Source organism: Propithecus coquereli, unplaced genomic scaffold (assembly GCF_000956105.1).
Source record: "Propithecus coquereli isolate 6110/MARCELLA unplaced genomic scaffold, Pcoq_1.0 Scaffold821, whole genome shotgun sequence".
In the NCBI taxonomy this organism is placed as follows: domain Eukaryota; kingdom Metazoa; phylum Chordata; class Mammalia; order Primates; family Indriidae; genus Propithecus; species Propithecus coquereli.
The window spans coordinates 693,323-707,259 of record NW_012154408.1 but is presented as its reverse complement, the minus strand read 5'-3'; the positions used below and the strand labels follow the sequence as shown (position 1 = coordinate 707,259).

General features: G+C 51.3%; 1 protein-coding gene across 1 annotated transcript in view; it reads right to left on the bottom strand.

Moving 5' to 3' along the window:
• Positions 1-4,447: 4,447 nt before the first annotated feature.
• MAEA (macrophage erythroblast attacher) overlaps positions 4,448-13,937 on the bottom strand; it is a 44,262-nt gene continuing 34,772 nt past the window's right edge. The window contains exons 5-9 of the mRNA XM_012663664.1: positions 13,741-13,817; positions 9,727-9,835; positions 7,140-7,273; positions 5,762-5,957; positions 4,448-5,465 (exon numbers count right to left, since the gene is read on the bottom strand). Coding sequence (XP_012519118.1) covers positions 5,370-5,465; positions 5,762-5,957; positions 7,140-7,273; positions 9,727-9,835; positions 13,741-13,817 — 612 coding nt within the window. The 3' untranslated portion in view covers positions 4,448-5,369. The remainder of the gene's footprint in view (positions 5,466-5,761; positions 5,958-7,139; positions 7,274-9,726; positions 9,836-13,740; positions 13,818-13,937) is intronic.

Genomic DNA, 13,937 nt, shown 5'->3' with positions numbered 1-13,937 from the left:
CACTTCATGAGTTTTGAATACCCCAACAACTATTATAAAACCAGACAAAAACATTACAAGAAAAAAAAGACCACAGACCAGTAACTCATGAACACAGTTGCAAAAATTCCCTAACGAAGTACCAGCAAGTATATAACAGCAATATATAACAAATATAACCAGTAAATGGGATTTATCCCAGGAATGCAAAGTTTAATAATTCAAAATCAACATATTAATAATTCTCCATATAAACCGAATAAAGGAGAAAAATCATGTGGTAGTATCTTTATATGAAGAAAAAAACATTTGACAAAATTCAACACCCATTCCTGATAACTTGGAAACTAGAGTGGAACGTCCTCAGCATGTTGAAGGACATCTGCAGAAAACCTACAGCAAACATCATACTTACTCGTGAAAGACATGCTTTCTGCCTAAGATTGGAACTAAGGTAAGGATGTCCATCTCACCCCTCCTATTTAACATCGTACCTGAGGCTCTAGCTAGTACAATAAGAGAAAAAGAAATGACAGGCATGGAGATTAGAAAAGAAGAAGCAAAACTGTCTTTATTTGCAGATGATTTAATTATGTCCATAGAAAATCATTAAAAATTTACCAAAAAGCTACTAGAACCAAAGAATGAGTTTAGTAAGGTCACAGTATGTACAAGAGCAATACACAAAAATCAATTACATGTCCATGTAGTACCAATGAACAATTGGAAGGTTAAATTTTAAAAATAAATTCACAATAGCATTAAAAATCATGAAATAGTTAAATTAACAAAATATATATACTCAAAACTATAAAACTTAGGAAGAGAAAGATCTAAATCTATGCAAAGATACACCATATTCGTCATTTTGAGGACTCAATATTGTTAAGGTTTTTAAGTCCCTGTTAAGGATGAATTAGGTCCTCCCCTTGCCCCAAGTGAGTATGTTGAAGCCCTAACTCCCAATGTGACTTTATTTGGAGGGAAGGCCTTTAAGGAGATAATAAAGTTAAATGAGATCCTAAGGTTGGAGCCCTAATCCGACAGGACTGATGCACTTACAAGAGGAAGACACACCCAAGATGTGAAAGCATAGAATATGAAGACAGTGAGAAGGTGGCCATCTGCAAACCGGGGACAGAGGCCTCACCAGGCACCAGTGCTGCCAGCATCCCCTCAGAGCTGTGAGGACATAAGTTTCTGTTGTTTAAACCACCAAGTCTGTGCTATTCTATTATGGCAGCCCAAGCAAATGAATACAGTCCCCAAATTGATCTGTAGGTTAAATGCAATTCCAATAAAATTCCAGCAGGCTTTAAAAAAAATTTCACTAGGCCGGGCGCAGTGGCTCACGCCTGTAATCCTAGCACTCTGGGAGGCCGAGGCGGGCGGATTGTTTGAGCTCAGGAGTTCGAAACCAGCCTGAGCAAGAGCGAGACCCCGTCTCTACTAATAGAAAGAAAGTAATCGGACAACTAAAAGTATATAGAAAAAATTAGCTGGGCATGGTGGTGCATGCCTGTAGTCCCAGCTACTCGGGAGGCTGAGGCAGGAGGATTGTTTGAGCCCCAGGAGTTTGAGGTTGCTGTGAGCTAGGCTGACGCCACGGCACTCACTCTAGCCCGGGCAAAAGAGTGAGACTGTCTCAAAAAAAAAAAAAAAAAATTACAAGAATCAAGATAATGCAGTGTTGGTATAAGGCTAGACCTGAAGGTCCATCAAACAGAAGATAGTATCTAGAAATAAACCCAAACTTATGGAGCCAGGAGACTTTTTGTTTTTTTAAACAAAGGAGCCAACGTTATTCAACAGGGAAGAGAAAGGTCTTTTTAACACGACATTGGAACAAGAGAATGAACGTATGGGGACGGGGTGGGGAATTATCCTCAAGCTCTTCCTCAGACCACACTTAATTTGAGATGTTTTACAGACCAAACATAAAAGCTGAAACTAAATCTTCTGGAAGGTATAAGAGAACATTGTGACCCTGGGATTGGCAAATATTTTTTTAGAACATAGAAAAGCATTAGCCATGAAAGAATGAATTAGTAAGTTGAACTTTGCTAAATTAAAACCTCTGCTGATCAAATGGCACCGACAATAAAACGTAAATACATCTATCCACAAAGGATTTATATGTAAAGAATTCCTACAAATCAATCAGATAATGCAATTAAAAATGGGCGAAAGATTTGAAGAGATGTATGAATAACCAGTCAGCACATCAGAAGCTCAACACCGTTAGTCTTCAGAGAAAAGCAAATTAAAACCACAGTGAGATACCAGCACACACACATGAATGGCTAATATGAAAAAGAACAGCATCGACTGCTAGCAACGATGTGGAGCAACTGGACCCACACACTGCTGGTGGGACTCTAAAATGCCACCACCACTTCGGAAAAGTCTTCGGCAGCTGTACAGTTATACACATGACTCAGAAATTCTACTTCCAGAGAATTCTTTCCAAAAGAAACGAAAATAACGTCTATAAAAGGACTTGTACACAAATGTTCATAACAGCTTTATTCATACTAGCCAAAAACAGGGAACCAGCCAAATGTTCATCGAGAAGAGAATGGATAACGAGCTGTGGTATACATAAATGTGGATACTATTGTGGTTGCTACTCAGTACACAGAGGAGGAACTCAATACGTGCAGCAATGTGGCTGAATCTCAAAAGCATCTGTTGAGTGAAACAAGCCAGGCACAAGAGTACAGACACTATGATTTGATTCCCATGAAGGCACAATTTACCTATGGTGATCAAATCGGAGCAATGATGGTGTAGGGGTTGGGGATGCCCTGGGTGATACAAGGTGTAGCATTCTGGGGTCATAGGAATGTTCTACACCTGGGCTTAGGTGGTGGTTACATGTAGGTATAAATTTATTAAGACATACTGAGTATTTACTTAAGATAGTGCATCTTTACATAATTTTTACCTCAATTAACACATTGAGATAACATTCACAACCAACGGAATGTCCAAAGATTCCCTGTGCCAAGCAGTGGTGAGGCCATGGAACAGGCAGAGCTCCCATGCACTGCTGATGGGTAGAAGCTAGTGAAGCCACTTTGCAAACTGTCAGCATCTGCTGAAGCTAAACATGGCCAGCAATGCCACTCCCCAGTATCTTTCCACATAAACATGCGTCCAGCAAAAGTCATGTAGGAAAGTGTTCACAGCAGCTTATCTGGAAACAACCCAGATGTTTCCAGATAACATGTAGAAGCATGAGCCACTGTGCTCGCTCCTCTGACAGGGGACACACAGCTCTGAATAGAATGGAAGCTTGCCGTCCCAAACACAAAGCACCCAGGCACAAAGCTGAGGGAGGTCACCCCATGGGACTCCATTTTTATGCAGTTCAAGAACTGGCTGAGCGACTCTGGTGATTAATGATGTTGCCAGAATACTGACTGGGAAGCTAGAGCAGTCTACATGGTGGTCAGATGCACACGTGATGTAGAAATTCATTATGTGTGTGCTCCAATACGTTACGCTTCAACAGAACAGGAGACAGGAGGGGGAGGCAAGGCAGGAGAAGACCCTGCTCACGACAGCCCAGGCTGCTCAGGTCACCAGCATCAGGACTGGGTGTGCAGTCGGCCAAGGGTGGCTTAGTTGGGTCCTGGGCACACCTGGAGGGCACAGAAGTGCCGTTATGCCCCTGCATCTCCCTTGGCAGGCATTAGGGGTGGAGGAGGTGGGCACCAGGCCAGCCATAACCCCTGCCTGAGTGTAGAGGTGCCGAATGGCGGTACGCGGCCAATGCGCACTGCCTAAGTCACAGGGAGACACCACAGCAGAGCACAGGGTGGTGGCCTGGAGGCTGTGGCTTCACTGGGACGAGGCCAGTGGAGAAGGAGCAGAGGCCAGCAGGGGGCAGCACAAGTGCCTGCTTCCATTAGTGGAACACGTGTAACCAACTTTGGGCCCCAGAAGCATGGCGGGGGTGGAGTGGCCAAGGCAGCTGACATGAGGAAGAATCAAGGCTGAGGGGTGCAAGGCCAGCCACAGAACTGGGGAGCAGGGGAGTGGGGGACAGGGCCCTGGAGAGACCGGGCAGTGAGGGGTGTGGGGGCTGGTGGCCGTGGCCTGCAGGCCTTCTCAGCCCCTCCCCTCCCCAGCTCAGGACCCCAGCCCCTGCCCATAACAGACAAACACAGGAACAAGGGCTGGAGCCACTCTCAGAGCCTGTCAGTCCTCCAACCAGGCCAGGGCCACACCCCAGGCCTGTGCCTCCTGCCAGGAGCCAGCTCTGACCTCAGGACTCAAGATGCTGGTGCCATCGTCCCTCAGGAAGCTCCTGGGCTGGTGTGGTCTCCAGCCGCACCCTGAGCCCTCCTTTGGCTACACGTGGCAAACCCAGGCCCAACATGGCCACGTCGACCAGGCAGAGGGGAGAATACAACTCAAGAGTGTCAGAAATGCACAGTAGCTTCTGCCTCACACAGAAAGAAGAAATAGAAAACCCTTTTATTAACATGTTTTACATTTACAGTTTATTAGCTAATCAACATCAACATGCAAAAATAAGTGCTAAATACAAACCTCTACAATATGGTTTTGTGTAAACTACAATGGTTCATTTGTTTTGAAAAGTCATCAGTACTTATTTCAACTGAACTATTAGTTTCTGTAATGAATAGTATTTAGACTCTAAAGTTATGGAAACATCCAGCAAGGCCTCTGCAGAAACTCGGTCCAGTGGATTTCCATGTGAATACATTCTCAAAGCAGGAAATAAGGCGGCGCACGAGAGATGTGATATTGAACCTATGCACATACTAAGATAGTCCCACAGGCACTGCCCACAAGGCAAGTGGGGCAGTCCTCAAAGCCAGGCCCCCACAGGCTGTGGCACCAGGCATTTTGGCAGCAGCTCTAGAATGAAGTCATGAGTGACCCTCCTGGCACCGCATCTCGGGTCACTGCAGGTCAGACCACCGCAGTCACCACCTCTCCCAGGCCGTGCCAGGGCCAACGTAGTTTGGTGAAGGACCAGCCCTTCTCCAAGTCTCATCTTCAGTAGAAGGGAGGAAACACGAGGAAAACCATGGATTCCTATTTTTGAAATGTTCTAGAGTTTCCCTCGGCGTTTAGGTCAGTCTTTAAAGAAACGTTTCCTTTCAAAGTTGAAAGTACTTTTCAGAAGCATCAAATTGTTGACTTATGTTACAAAATCCTACCAATCAAAATGTTTTCAAGTACAAACTTATTAAATCTTATTTCCTTTCTTCCTAAGAGTATTTGTCATTGCTCATTGATCTTTGGTCGCAAGAAACAGAAACGCTGCGGCAGGCTGAGCGTGGGGCAGGAGGGGCCTGGCCCCTGCCCGCGGTGGCCCCTGCCCCCAGGGCGTGTGCTTGGCGACGCAGGGCCTACATGATGTACACCTTCTCGGCTTGTGAGAAGTGGAAGACTTCTTTGGTTCTTGGGCAAACAACTTTATCATCTTGACGGATAGAAAGCAGAGACTGAAAAGTAAGACCGGAAATGCATTAGACTAACACAATATACATTAGGATTTCTGCTAAAAACCCACATAAGGAATTATAAGGGGATAAGCCATGCTATTATGCAAAGTTACTTCCTGAAGGTACACCTGTCAAAGAAAACCTGGGGTTGCTCACCTGTTGTTCGCACCCCTTTGCCCACTTTCAAATGACAGCTAAGAGCGGTGCACCAGGCCCAGACGGGGGGGGGGGCGGGGCGCGACACAGCCCTGCCCTGATATGACACCTGCCAGCCTTGCCCACTCCCTGCCCCTCACATTGTAGCCATAGACGTAGCCGTTGGGCAACATCATGGGTGGGTTGTTCTCGTTCATCACATCACCAGAGATCTTGCAGACCAGGCGGGAGTTGGCACAGTGGGCCATGGGCAGGGGCTGCGCCAGCTTGTTCAGGGAGCGGCTGCACACAGGGCAGTCTGGGCTCTTGGAACTGCCATCTTCTTTGTAGCACTGTCTGTGCATCGGGTTAAGGAAGGATTCTGGGGCCTATCAGGGAAGCCAGGGTGAGACAAGGCCCTTCCTGGCCACTCTGGCACCACACACAAAACACATAGGGCTATCTTCTACGGTGAAGAAAATGTTCCATTTGATGGGAAAAAACCAGCCTGAGTGGAGCCTGACTGGGGATAAAGAGGTGAGAGCACTACCCTACCCCAGGGCCCTGCCATGCCGGCTCAGCCGTCCACGTGTCCTGTCCCATCCCCTGCAACCTCTTGGCAAGACAGGTGGGAGCCGAGAGAAACGTTCTCCCGGAACAGGGAAAAGGCAGTGCACAAACATACAAGCTCCTCCTCCACAGGGTGCTACAGAGACAGGAAGAACCAGGGGCTGGAGCCAGGATTCAAAGCCCAAAATAGCCGGGTCCCAGGAGTCATCCCAGGACACTTACTACCCTCTGGGCCCTTGCCTATCACAGGGGGACAGGGCCAGTGGCACGGTGGACAGGGCTAATCACATGGGGGACTGAGTCCTCCTCGACAGGACTTGAGTCCTGCCACACGTCGGGACTGCTGAGGTGCCCAGCATTAGATGGTGGTGCTATGAGAAGGGGACTAGCAGGTCTGTTGGTGCCACAGCAAGGTGGCAGTTCCAGAGGGGACTAAGACTCGCACTTAAGGGAGCTATCAGATCCACATGGAGATGCAGACAGTGTCTGGGGCCTGGCGTCTTGGTGCTCTTTGGAGAAGGTGGCTGCCTCTCTGCCGAGACAGGACCACCTCTTATGAGCTAATTTGAGAAGAAAAACCCCCTCCTAGCACAGCAAGGGTTCAGACCACTCAAGTTCTATAGCATTCCTGGGAATCAAATGGGGAAACTACTCTGAATGGTTAATGTTCCAGCTGCCAGAACATATGCAAACATTTGCTTTTAGGTCAACATGAGGTGTCCACAGCAACAGCTGAGATTATCAGATGGGGGTGATGCAGTCCAGGTTCTCATAGCCTTTTCGCGTGGGTCTGAGGCTCCTCTCAACACTGTGCAGGCACAGCAAGAGGCAGGAGCCTGGATCTTTCCGCAGTGGGCTGCAGCACATGTTTTCAGAGGACAAGAGTGGTAAGGTGCAGGGTCAGTCTTAAAATGTGACCAAAGACACAAGCCTCAGACTAAGCAGGGCTAAGCACAAGGGGGAGGATACGGTGTCTTTATCGCTGAGAGGCCAGCCTGCAGGGTGAGGGTAAACACGGAGTTGTTTCCCAGCTGGTGCAGTCGGTAGTTGTCATACCGGAACTGCTGAATCAGCATCCGCCACCGGGCTGGGTCCAGGAGGTCCTAGAAGACAGAGGGCAGAGCATGCTGGGAACCTTCCCAGGACAGCTCCTGGGAGGCCCAGGAGGGACAGCTGTCTGCAGTGGCTGTGCTGGGAGTAGGTGTCCGCCCTCTTCCTCCCACCCCTCCCCACACACTTCTGCCCTACAGGTCAGCACAAAGTGGAGCTCCCCAGGGTCTTGGTTTAAAACACACTGCAGGACCACTATCAACTTAGCTTTCTGCATTTACATTCACCTGTATGTGAATCGATTCAAATGGTCCAGAATGTGTGGATCCCGTGGCCTTGCGACAAAAAATGGACTCAATGGGCTAGACGGACAGCACGGCCCAGAGTGAGCTTCAGAGCATTAGGTTTAAAGGGAAAAGTCTTACTTCAGAGAAATGATCTGTTAGATGGAAAACAGCCACTCCTCCTTGGGTTAAAGCATCACAGAACAGAAAATTAAATCTGATTAATGTCTGTCCCTAAGAAACCTCAAGTTTTGACTCAGCGCGCACGCGTCAGAGTGCGTGCACAAGTACACATGCAAGCAAGAGAGAAAACTTTTGCAGGAACCCAGAAAGGCCCCCAGTGACTGGCTGCCCAGCAGATGCCACACTGGGGAAGGGAGGCTGTCACCAGGGGCGCCATGAGCCATTCTTTGTGAGCTCCTTAGTCTGAGTTTGGGGAAAACATTACGCTTAACTCCAACATTTTTAAAAAGTTAGTCTTATTTTTATCAAAGCAAAGTCTACACAGGATGAAACCAACAGTTCAGAAGGTTCTTAGTGAAAAGTAGCAGCTCCTGGTACCTTCCACTCCCCTAACCCTCTGCCTTCAGACCTCTGATGGCTGCTGCCTTTCTCTGAACAAAGAGACCTATTTAGACATGGCCTGTTCCTTCCTATGGTGACTGTGAGAACCTTAAGAGTGCACTGGCTCTCTGCTCCGTGATTCCAAGACACAGACACAGCACTGCCTCAACTCTCAAGTTTTCTGTACCCTAAATGGCCTGTTCCCCCAAGCCAAGGTTTTCCCGTGTGTATCTTGGTCTTTCTTTCCTGTGTTGCCAAATCCCTCATTCATAGTTAAGAAGCCAGCGTGATGGGCTGCTCCTGGCATCCTGCCAGCCTGGATCCCAGGCAGTGGGTGGGCATGGCAGTTGTACTGGGGAACCCCATGCAGAGGGGACGGGCTCTGTTCTGGAGGATGCCCGTGCTGTTCCCGAGGTGGTGGGACAGCAGGACCTGCCTCACTCTTCACTGCCACTGTCAGGCCACCGCCAGGAGGAGATGTGCTCGACGCCCCCCGCCAAGCCACACATCTCACCCCACAGGCAGTCAGTCTTTCTTGCACCTCTAACCAAGTCTTCTCCAGAACAAGTAGGAGAAACATAAGATGCTGATTTAAAATCTGAGAAGTTTAGACTTGACACCTGAAGATCCTCGTGACCTGGTAGTTTTTTATTATAATATGTCCCAAACGCCTCCAATCTGTGTGAATTCAGTCAGGGCAAGAGAGCTCTCGGCGGCCTTCCATCGGTAGTGGGCAGCAGCTGCGCAAAGCTTTGCTGGCACCCCTGGGTGGGTGGTCCTGATACACCAAACCCATGGGGTGGGTGGGGGCCACAGGGCAAACATGCTGGCCTTTGACAGAGACCAGCTTCATGGCCCAGACAACAAACTTCACCAATTCCATGAGTAAGAGATCATACTTTATTCCCTGCCCAGGAACTGAAACCACTACCAGCTAGGCGAGCACATGGTGAGCTTGGCTCCTGCAATGCCACGGAGCCGCCCCAACACGGGAGCAGCCAGGGCTCCGCCTGGTAGGGCCGGGTCACAGCATGGGGCACCTGGATAGTGATGGCGCATGACTACATCCTCATGAGGCCCCACATCAACCCACAAGGTCAAAGAACAGGTGACCCTCAGCAGGAGGGCTGAGGACCAAAGACCAGTGACCCTAAGGCAGAGAAGAGGAAGACCACAACAAGTGGAGGAGCAACGCCCAGGAACCAGGAATGGCCAAAGGAGGCAGAACCAGCATGAGACCCCTGCTAGTGCCACAGAGACTCCAACATTTACAGATAAAATACAAAATACCGGTAAGAGAAACACAGACCACGCTGGTCTGACTCTGACTGAGGGACTACAGGAAGAAAGAGAAAAAGGAAGGCAAAATGGCAAAGGAATCAGGTGAGAAAACCCTCTCCCCACCCCCCCAGCTGAACTTGCTAGGCTGAGATGCTTCCCGAACCTTTCAGATTCACATTTCTTACCCATAAAATGGCAATAAAACAAGAACCGGCTGGCTGGGCAGGTCTGACAGGATATGTGGCCAGGACAGGCCCTGCTCCGTGGAAGCAGCTATAGACAGGATCCCAGACGGCAGGCACCTTCTCAACCCCTGACATGGACACCTCAACCCCGAGGGCCAGCAAGAAGCTGCACGGCGGGCGCGCAGACGTTACCTTGTACGGGGAGATGTGTGTGTCTGGTGGGAAGGCCAGCATGCCCATGACCTGGCGGACCTCGTCCAGCTGGCTCCCTTCAGCCTGACTGAAGTGCTTTCTTGCATGTCTAAAAAACAACATTTTGGCACATTTAAGTTCGCATTTTCAAATTTAAGAATCTGAGCTAACAGTCTTTATGTCAGAGTCTAGGTACAAAGTAGGTACTTCACTCCGAGTTGACCTGCTGGGGACCAGGGTCTGGGAGAGCAGGCGCACAGGCACCCCTGGGGCGGGCACACGCAGCACACGCAGAACCCCACACAGAAAACCCCTGCCTGGAGCCCTCTAAGGCAACTCTGGTTTACAAGGAAGCCAAAGCCCTGATTCTAATTGCCCTGGATGCTCACCCTGTGGCCCCTCCCTCTCTGCAGTGGCTCCCAGCATAACCCCACAAAAAATAACAGCCTCGCTCGGGTGCACAGACTGGACTCCCCGACAGCTCTAGCCAGGCCCTCTCAGCCCCGAGTGTGCAAACATCACGTGTGGCCACCGCCTCTCCTGAGCTGACACACTGTAGGATGCACACAGGCCAGCTCCTGCCCAGCTGGAAGACTGAGGCAGAACATGACAGTGCTGATGGGTACCTGCTCACCTCAAGGGCCCCATTCTCAAGCACCTTAAACACTGGACTCCTTCCCAAGTGCTCCCTCTGGATGAGGCCACTGGGCACTGGTGGTGACCACCTTCTGGCAGTCCCGAGAGCACACCTGCCCTCACATATGCCCTTGGTCCACTACTATGTCCTCTGCACTCAGAGCCCTTCTCCCCAAAATGGCCCCTCTGCCCCAGGGATCGGGGCCAATGCAGCAGAATCAGGGCCCATGTCCCATATGAGGTCGGCGCTGAGCTGTGTCAGCAACAAGGTACGCAAAGGACAAAGACAAAGCCTGGAGGTGCCGGTGCTCATGGCAGCCTCAGGGAAAACGTGGGGCTGGACTGCAGCTGGTGTGGGAGGGGCTGAGCAGCCCGAGGGACAGCAAGGCGGCCACAAGGCAGAAGCACCAAAAGGACGGCGGTGGGGGGGTGGGCCAGAGTCTGGGCTCAGGACGCACTGGAGCAGGCCCACACGCTGTCTACCCACAGGGGTGAGTGTGGGAGGGACCAGTGAGGCCTGAGATGCCCTCGGCACCCCCACGAGCTGTGGGCAGGCATGGACATGAGTCTCATCCAGCAGGAGGCCCCACGGGATACCCTAATTCCCTCATCAAAGACTAAATTCGTCATTCTGCTACCCGTGCAGGCTCCGGTGCAGCTTCTGCCCCTAAAAACAACACCTCAATCTCCCCTCCCCACCGTTTCTGTCCCTGAAAAACTGCAGAGAATATGGTCCAAATGGAGTTGGTTCACTTAACTGGCCATCTTGCCTCTTCCCAGACCTAGTTAAAAGGGATAATTTACTTAGTCTCTTTGGTTACATTTGTTCGGTATCTATGAATTCAACTAAATGCATGATCTGGTTTACATTTCTTGTCCTACCAAGCAAAAACGCAGGACACACTGTCTCCCACCTTGCTAAAACCAAGCTGGACAACCACATAACACTATTTCCCTGATCTACAAATCCTGACACCAAGACAGAAACAGAAAACAGGAAAAGTGGTAGTGACACTCCTTGGACCTTACAATAACAAAAGACAGCCCCAGTGCCAGAGAGCTGCTCCCAGGTGCTGTCAGACAGGCATGAGGAAAAGCAGATGAAGCGGAAGCAACCCAGCATGCATCCACAGCTGGTGACACAGAGCCAAGACCTTTCTTCAACAGACACCACGCGGCCAATATAAGAAACAATGACAGTTTTTCTTTAAACACATGAACATGTATGACAAAAATACCTATACGATTAACTACATAAACTACACCCAGCCAGGCCATCCTCCACACAAAAGCCAGTGAAGTGCACGCCATGTCCCAGCCACCTGGGGTCAGGCATTGGCTTACTCATTTATTAACAATTAAAAATGTTAAAAAGTGATCAACAGTAGCTCATACTTTCACATTTGGCAAACCCACAAACACCTGGGGCAGGGCGGAAGTCCACAGCCTGGTCTGGCCGGCTCCAGACTCAGGTGCAGGAGGCCAGGCAGGACCTCACCCTTGCTGACCGCACCCTGACCCAGGGCCGGGCAGCCGCAGTCCTGGAGTTGGGCCCCATGTGCCAGTGACCCCCGTGGACTGAGTTCAGCAGTGGGCAGGCAGGCAGCTCCTGCAGGCTGGGACCAGCCTCTCCACTGTCCCCAGCAGAAGGTCTCTGCAAGCTCACCTGGTGAATGCTGCTCTGTATAGGGCACCCGGCGTGAGGGCCCAGCCAGAGCCCTCAGCAGACTTGTGGCCCAACTTCTCTGCCTTCCCTCGAGGACAACCACGGGACACGTACCATATGATCAGCTCCAGCCACACCTGTCCTGCCTGCCTGGACCCAGCTGGCCCTTCCCTCCTGCCTCAGCCCTGTCCGCACCAGCCTGAGGCCTGCACTCTGCACCTCTCCCATCAGGGTCCTCGGCCCCAGTGCAAGGTGCCAACCTTCCAACCTTTGTTCTGACCCCACCTCTCCCAGGAAACCTGCCTGATGGCACAAGCGCCTCTGCCAGGTTCCATTTGTGAGAATACAAACAGAATATAGAAGCCCCTCAATACCTGTACATATTTTGCCATGTCGCTTTAGGATCCACCAAAGTGACATCCTGCTCCACCTGCTCTTATGCCTCCCAAGTGTCCCAGGGACTTACGGGGGACACCCCCAGGCTGCAGCCAGCATAGCCTGGCACACCCCATCCACCGGCTGCACACATCCCGTGCCAGGCACAGAGCAGGTGCTCAGACACCCGGACTCCCTGACCTGAGCCCTGCGGTCCCACACCCTGCTGACTTGGCCACGAGGACTTACTGCCATCCCATCTCGGGACTCTTGCTTCTCCCTGTGGCTCCTCTGTGGGAAGCCGTTATCCACCTCCTCTGTGGCAGGTGCCGGCTACCACAGGCGGTGCCCACCTCCTGGCAAGCATCTCTGCTGCACATGCACCTGGGCAGACTCACCAGGTAGCTCAGCCCCTGCTGTCCAGGCACCCGCAGCCACACCATTTACAGCCCAGTCACGGCCCCACCACAGCCGCCCTACCCACAAAGTGCGAGGTTTCACTGGAGGACTCAACAAACATGAGCCAGAAGACCCTGCACTAAAGGAGCTGCCGCTGCCTCTGCCTGCAGATGTGGAGAGCACCCACTGACCAGCACCGCCCAGGCCAGGCACGGGGAGGCTTCACGACGCCCAGCGCCACCCAGCTTAGGAGTGAGTGGGAAGTCAGCACCTGGCCTCTCTCACGCTGTGAACACCTTGGGCCCCAGTGAGGCTGAGCAGGAGCGACGGCCAGCGTTCCACTCCCTATGCCTGACTGCCAGGGCCCCGCCAGGCTGAGGCCACGTGTGCAGCCAGCCTCAGTGCCCTGCACCCTGCCCCAAGCCCATTGATACCCTTCGGTCAGAAATAGTCCAAGGAAACTCAGACATGCCCATGCAGGAAGCCCGGGGTGCTGTGTGCCATCAATGTTCTCCAGGTGACCATGGGGGAATTCCCCAAACTAAGGACCAAGCATGACACGGATACTCCTGGGCTATAGGAGCGGACGGCATTTTCCCAAATGAGAACAGGGGACCCAGAGCCCTGTGTCCACATGTTTTACGTGGATGGTCATGATGCCAAAGTTGGCTCACCTGATAGCCGTGGGGGCCTAGATACCCACTTGTGACCATACCCTGGTTAGGGGTATCGCCCGGGCTCCAGGCCTCACCCCTACCCCCCAGAAACAGTGAGAGAAGCACGCTGCCCGATCAGACAGGGCTGGTCACACTGAAAACCCATGGGGCACCCTGTACTTCCTCCCCCAGAACCCAGACCACAAGAGGACAGGGCAGGCAGGGCCGCAGCGAGCGTCCTGCCCTCCCATGAGAAACCGCGCCTGCATCGCAATGTCCTACCTCACGGCGTCCAGTCTCTTATTCTGCCGGATGAGTTCAATGAACTCCTGAATCCTTAGGCTGAACTCCAGGCAGCTCTGAGGGCAAAGACAAGAGCAGAACTTAGACAGCACACCACATGCTATGCCGTGTCCACCAGCAGACCCCAAGACCAAAGCCCTGAGCCCCTCAGACAGGCACCTGGAAGGCAGGTGGAC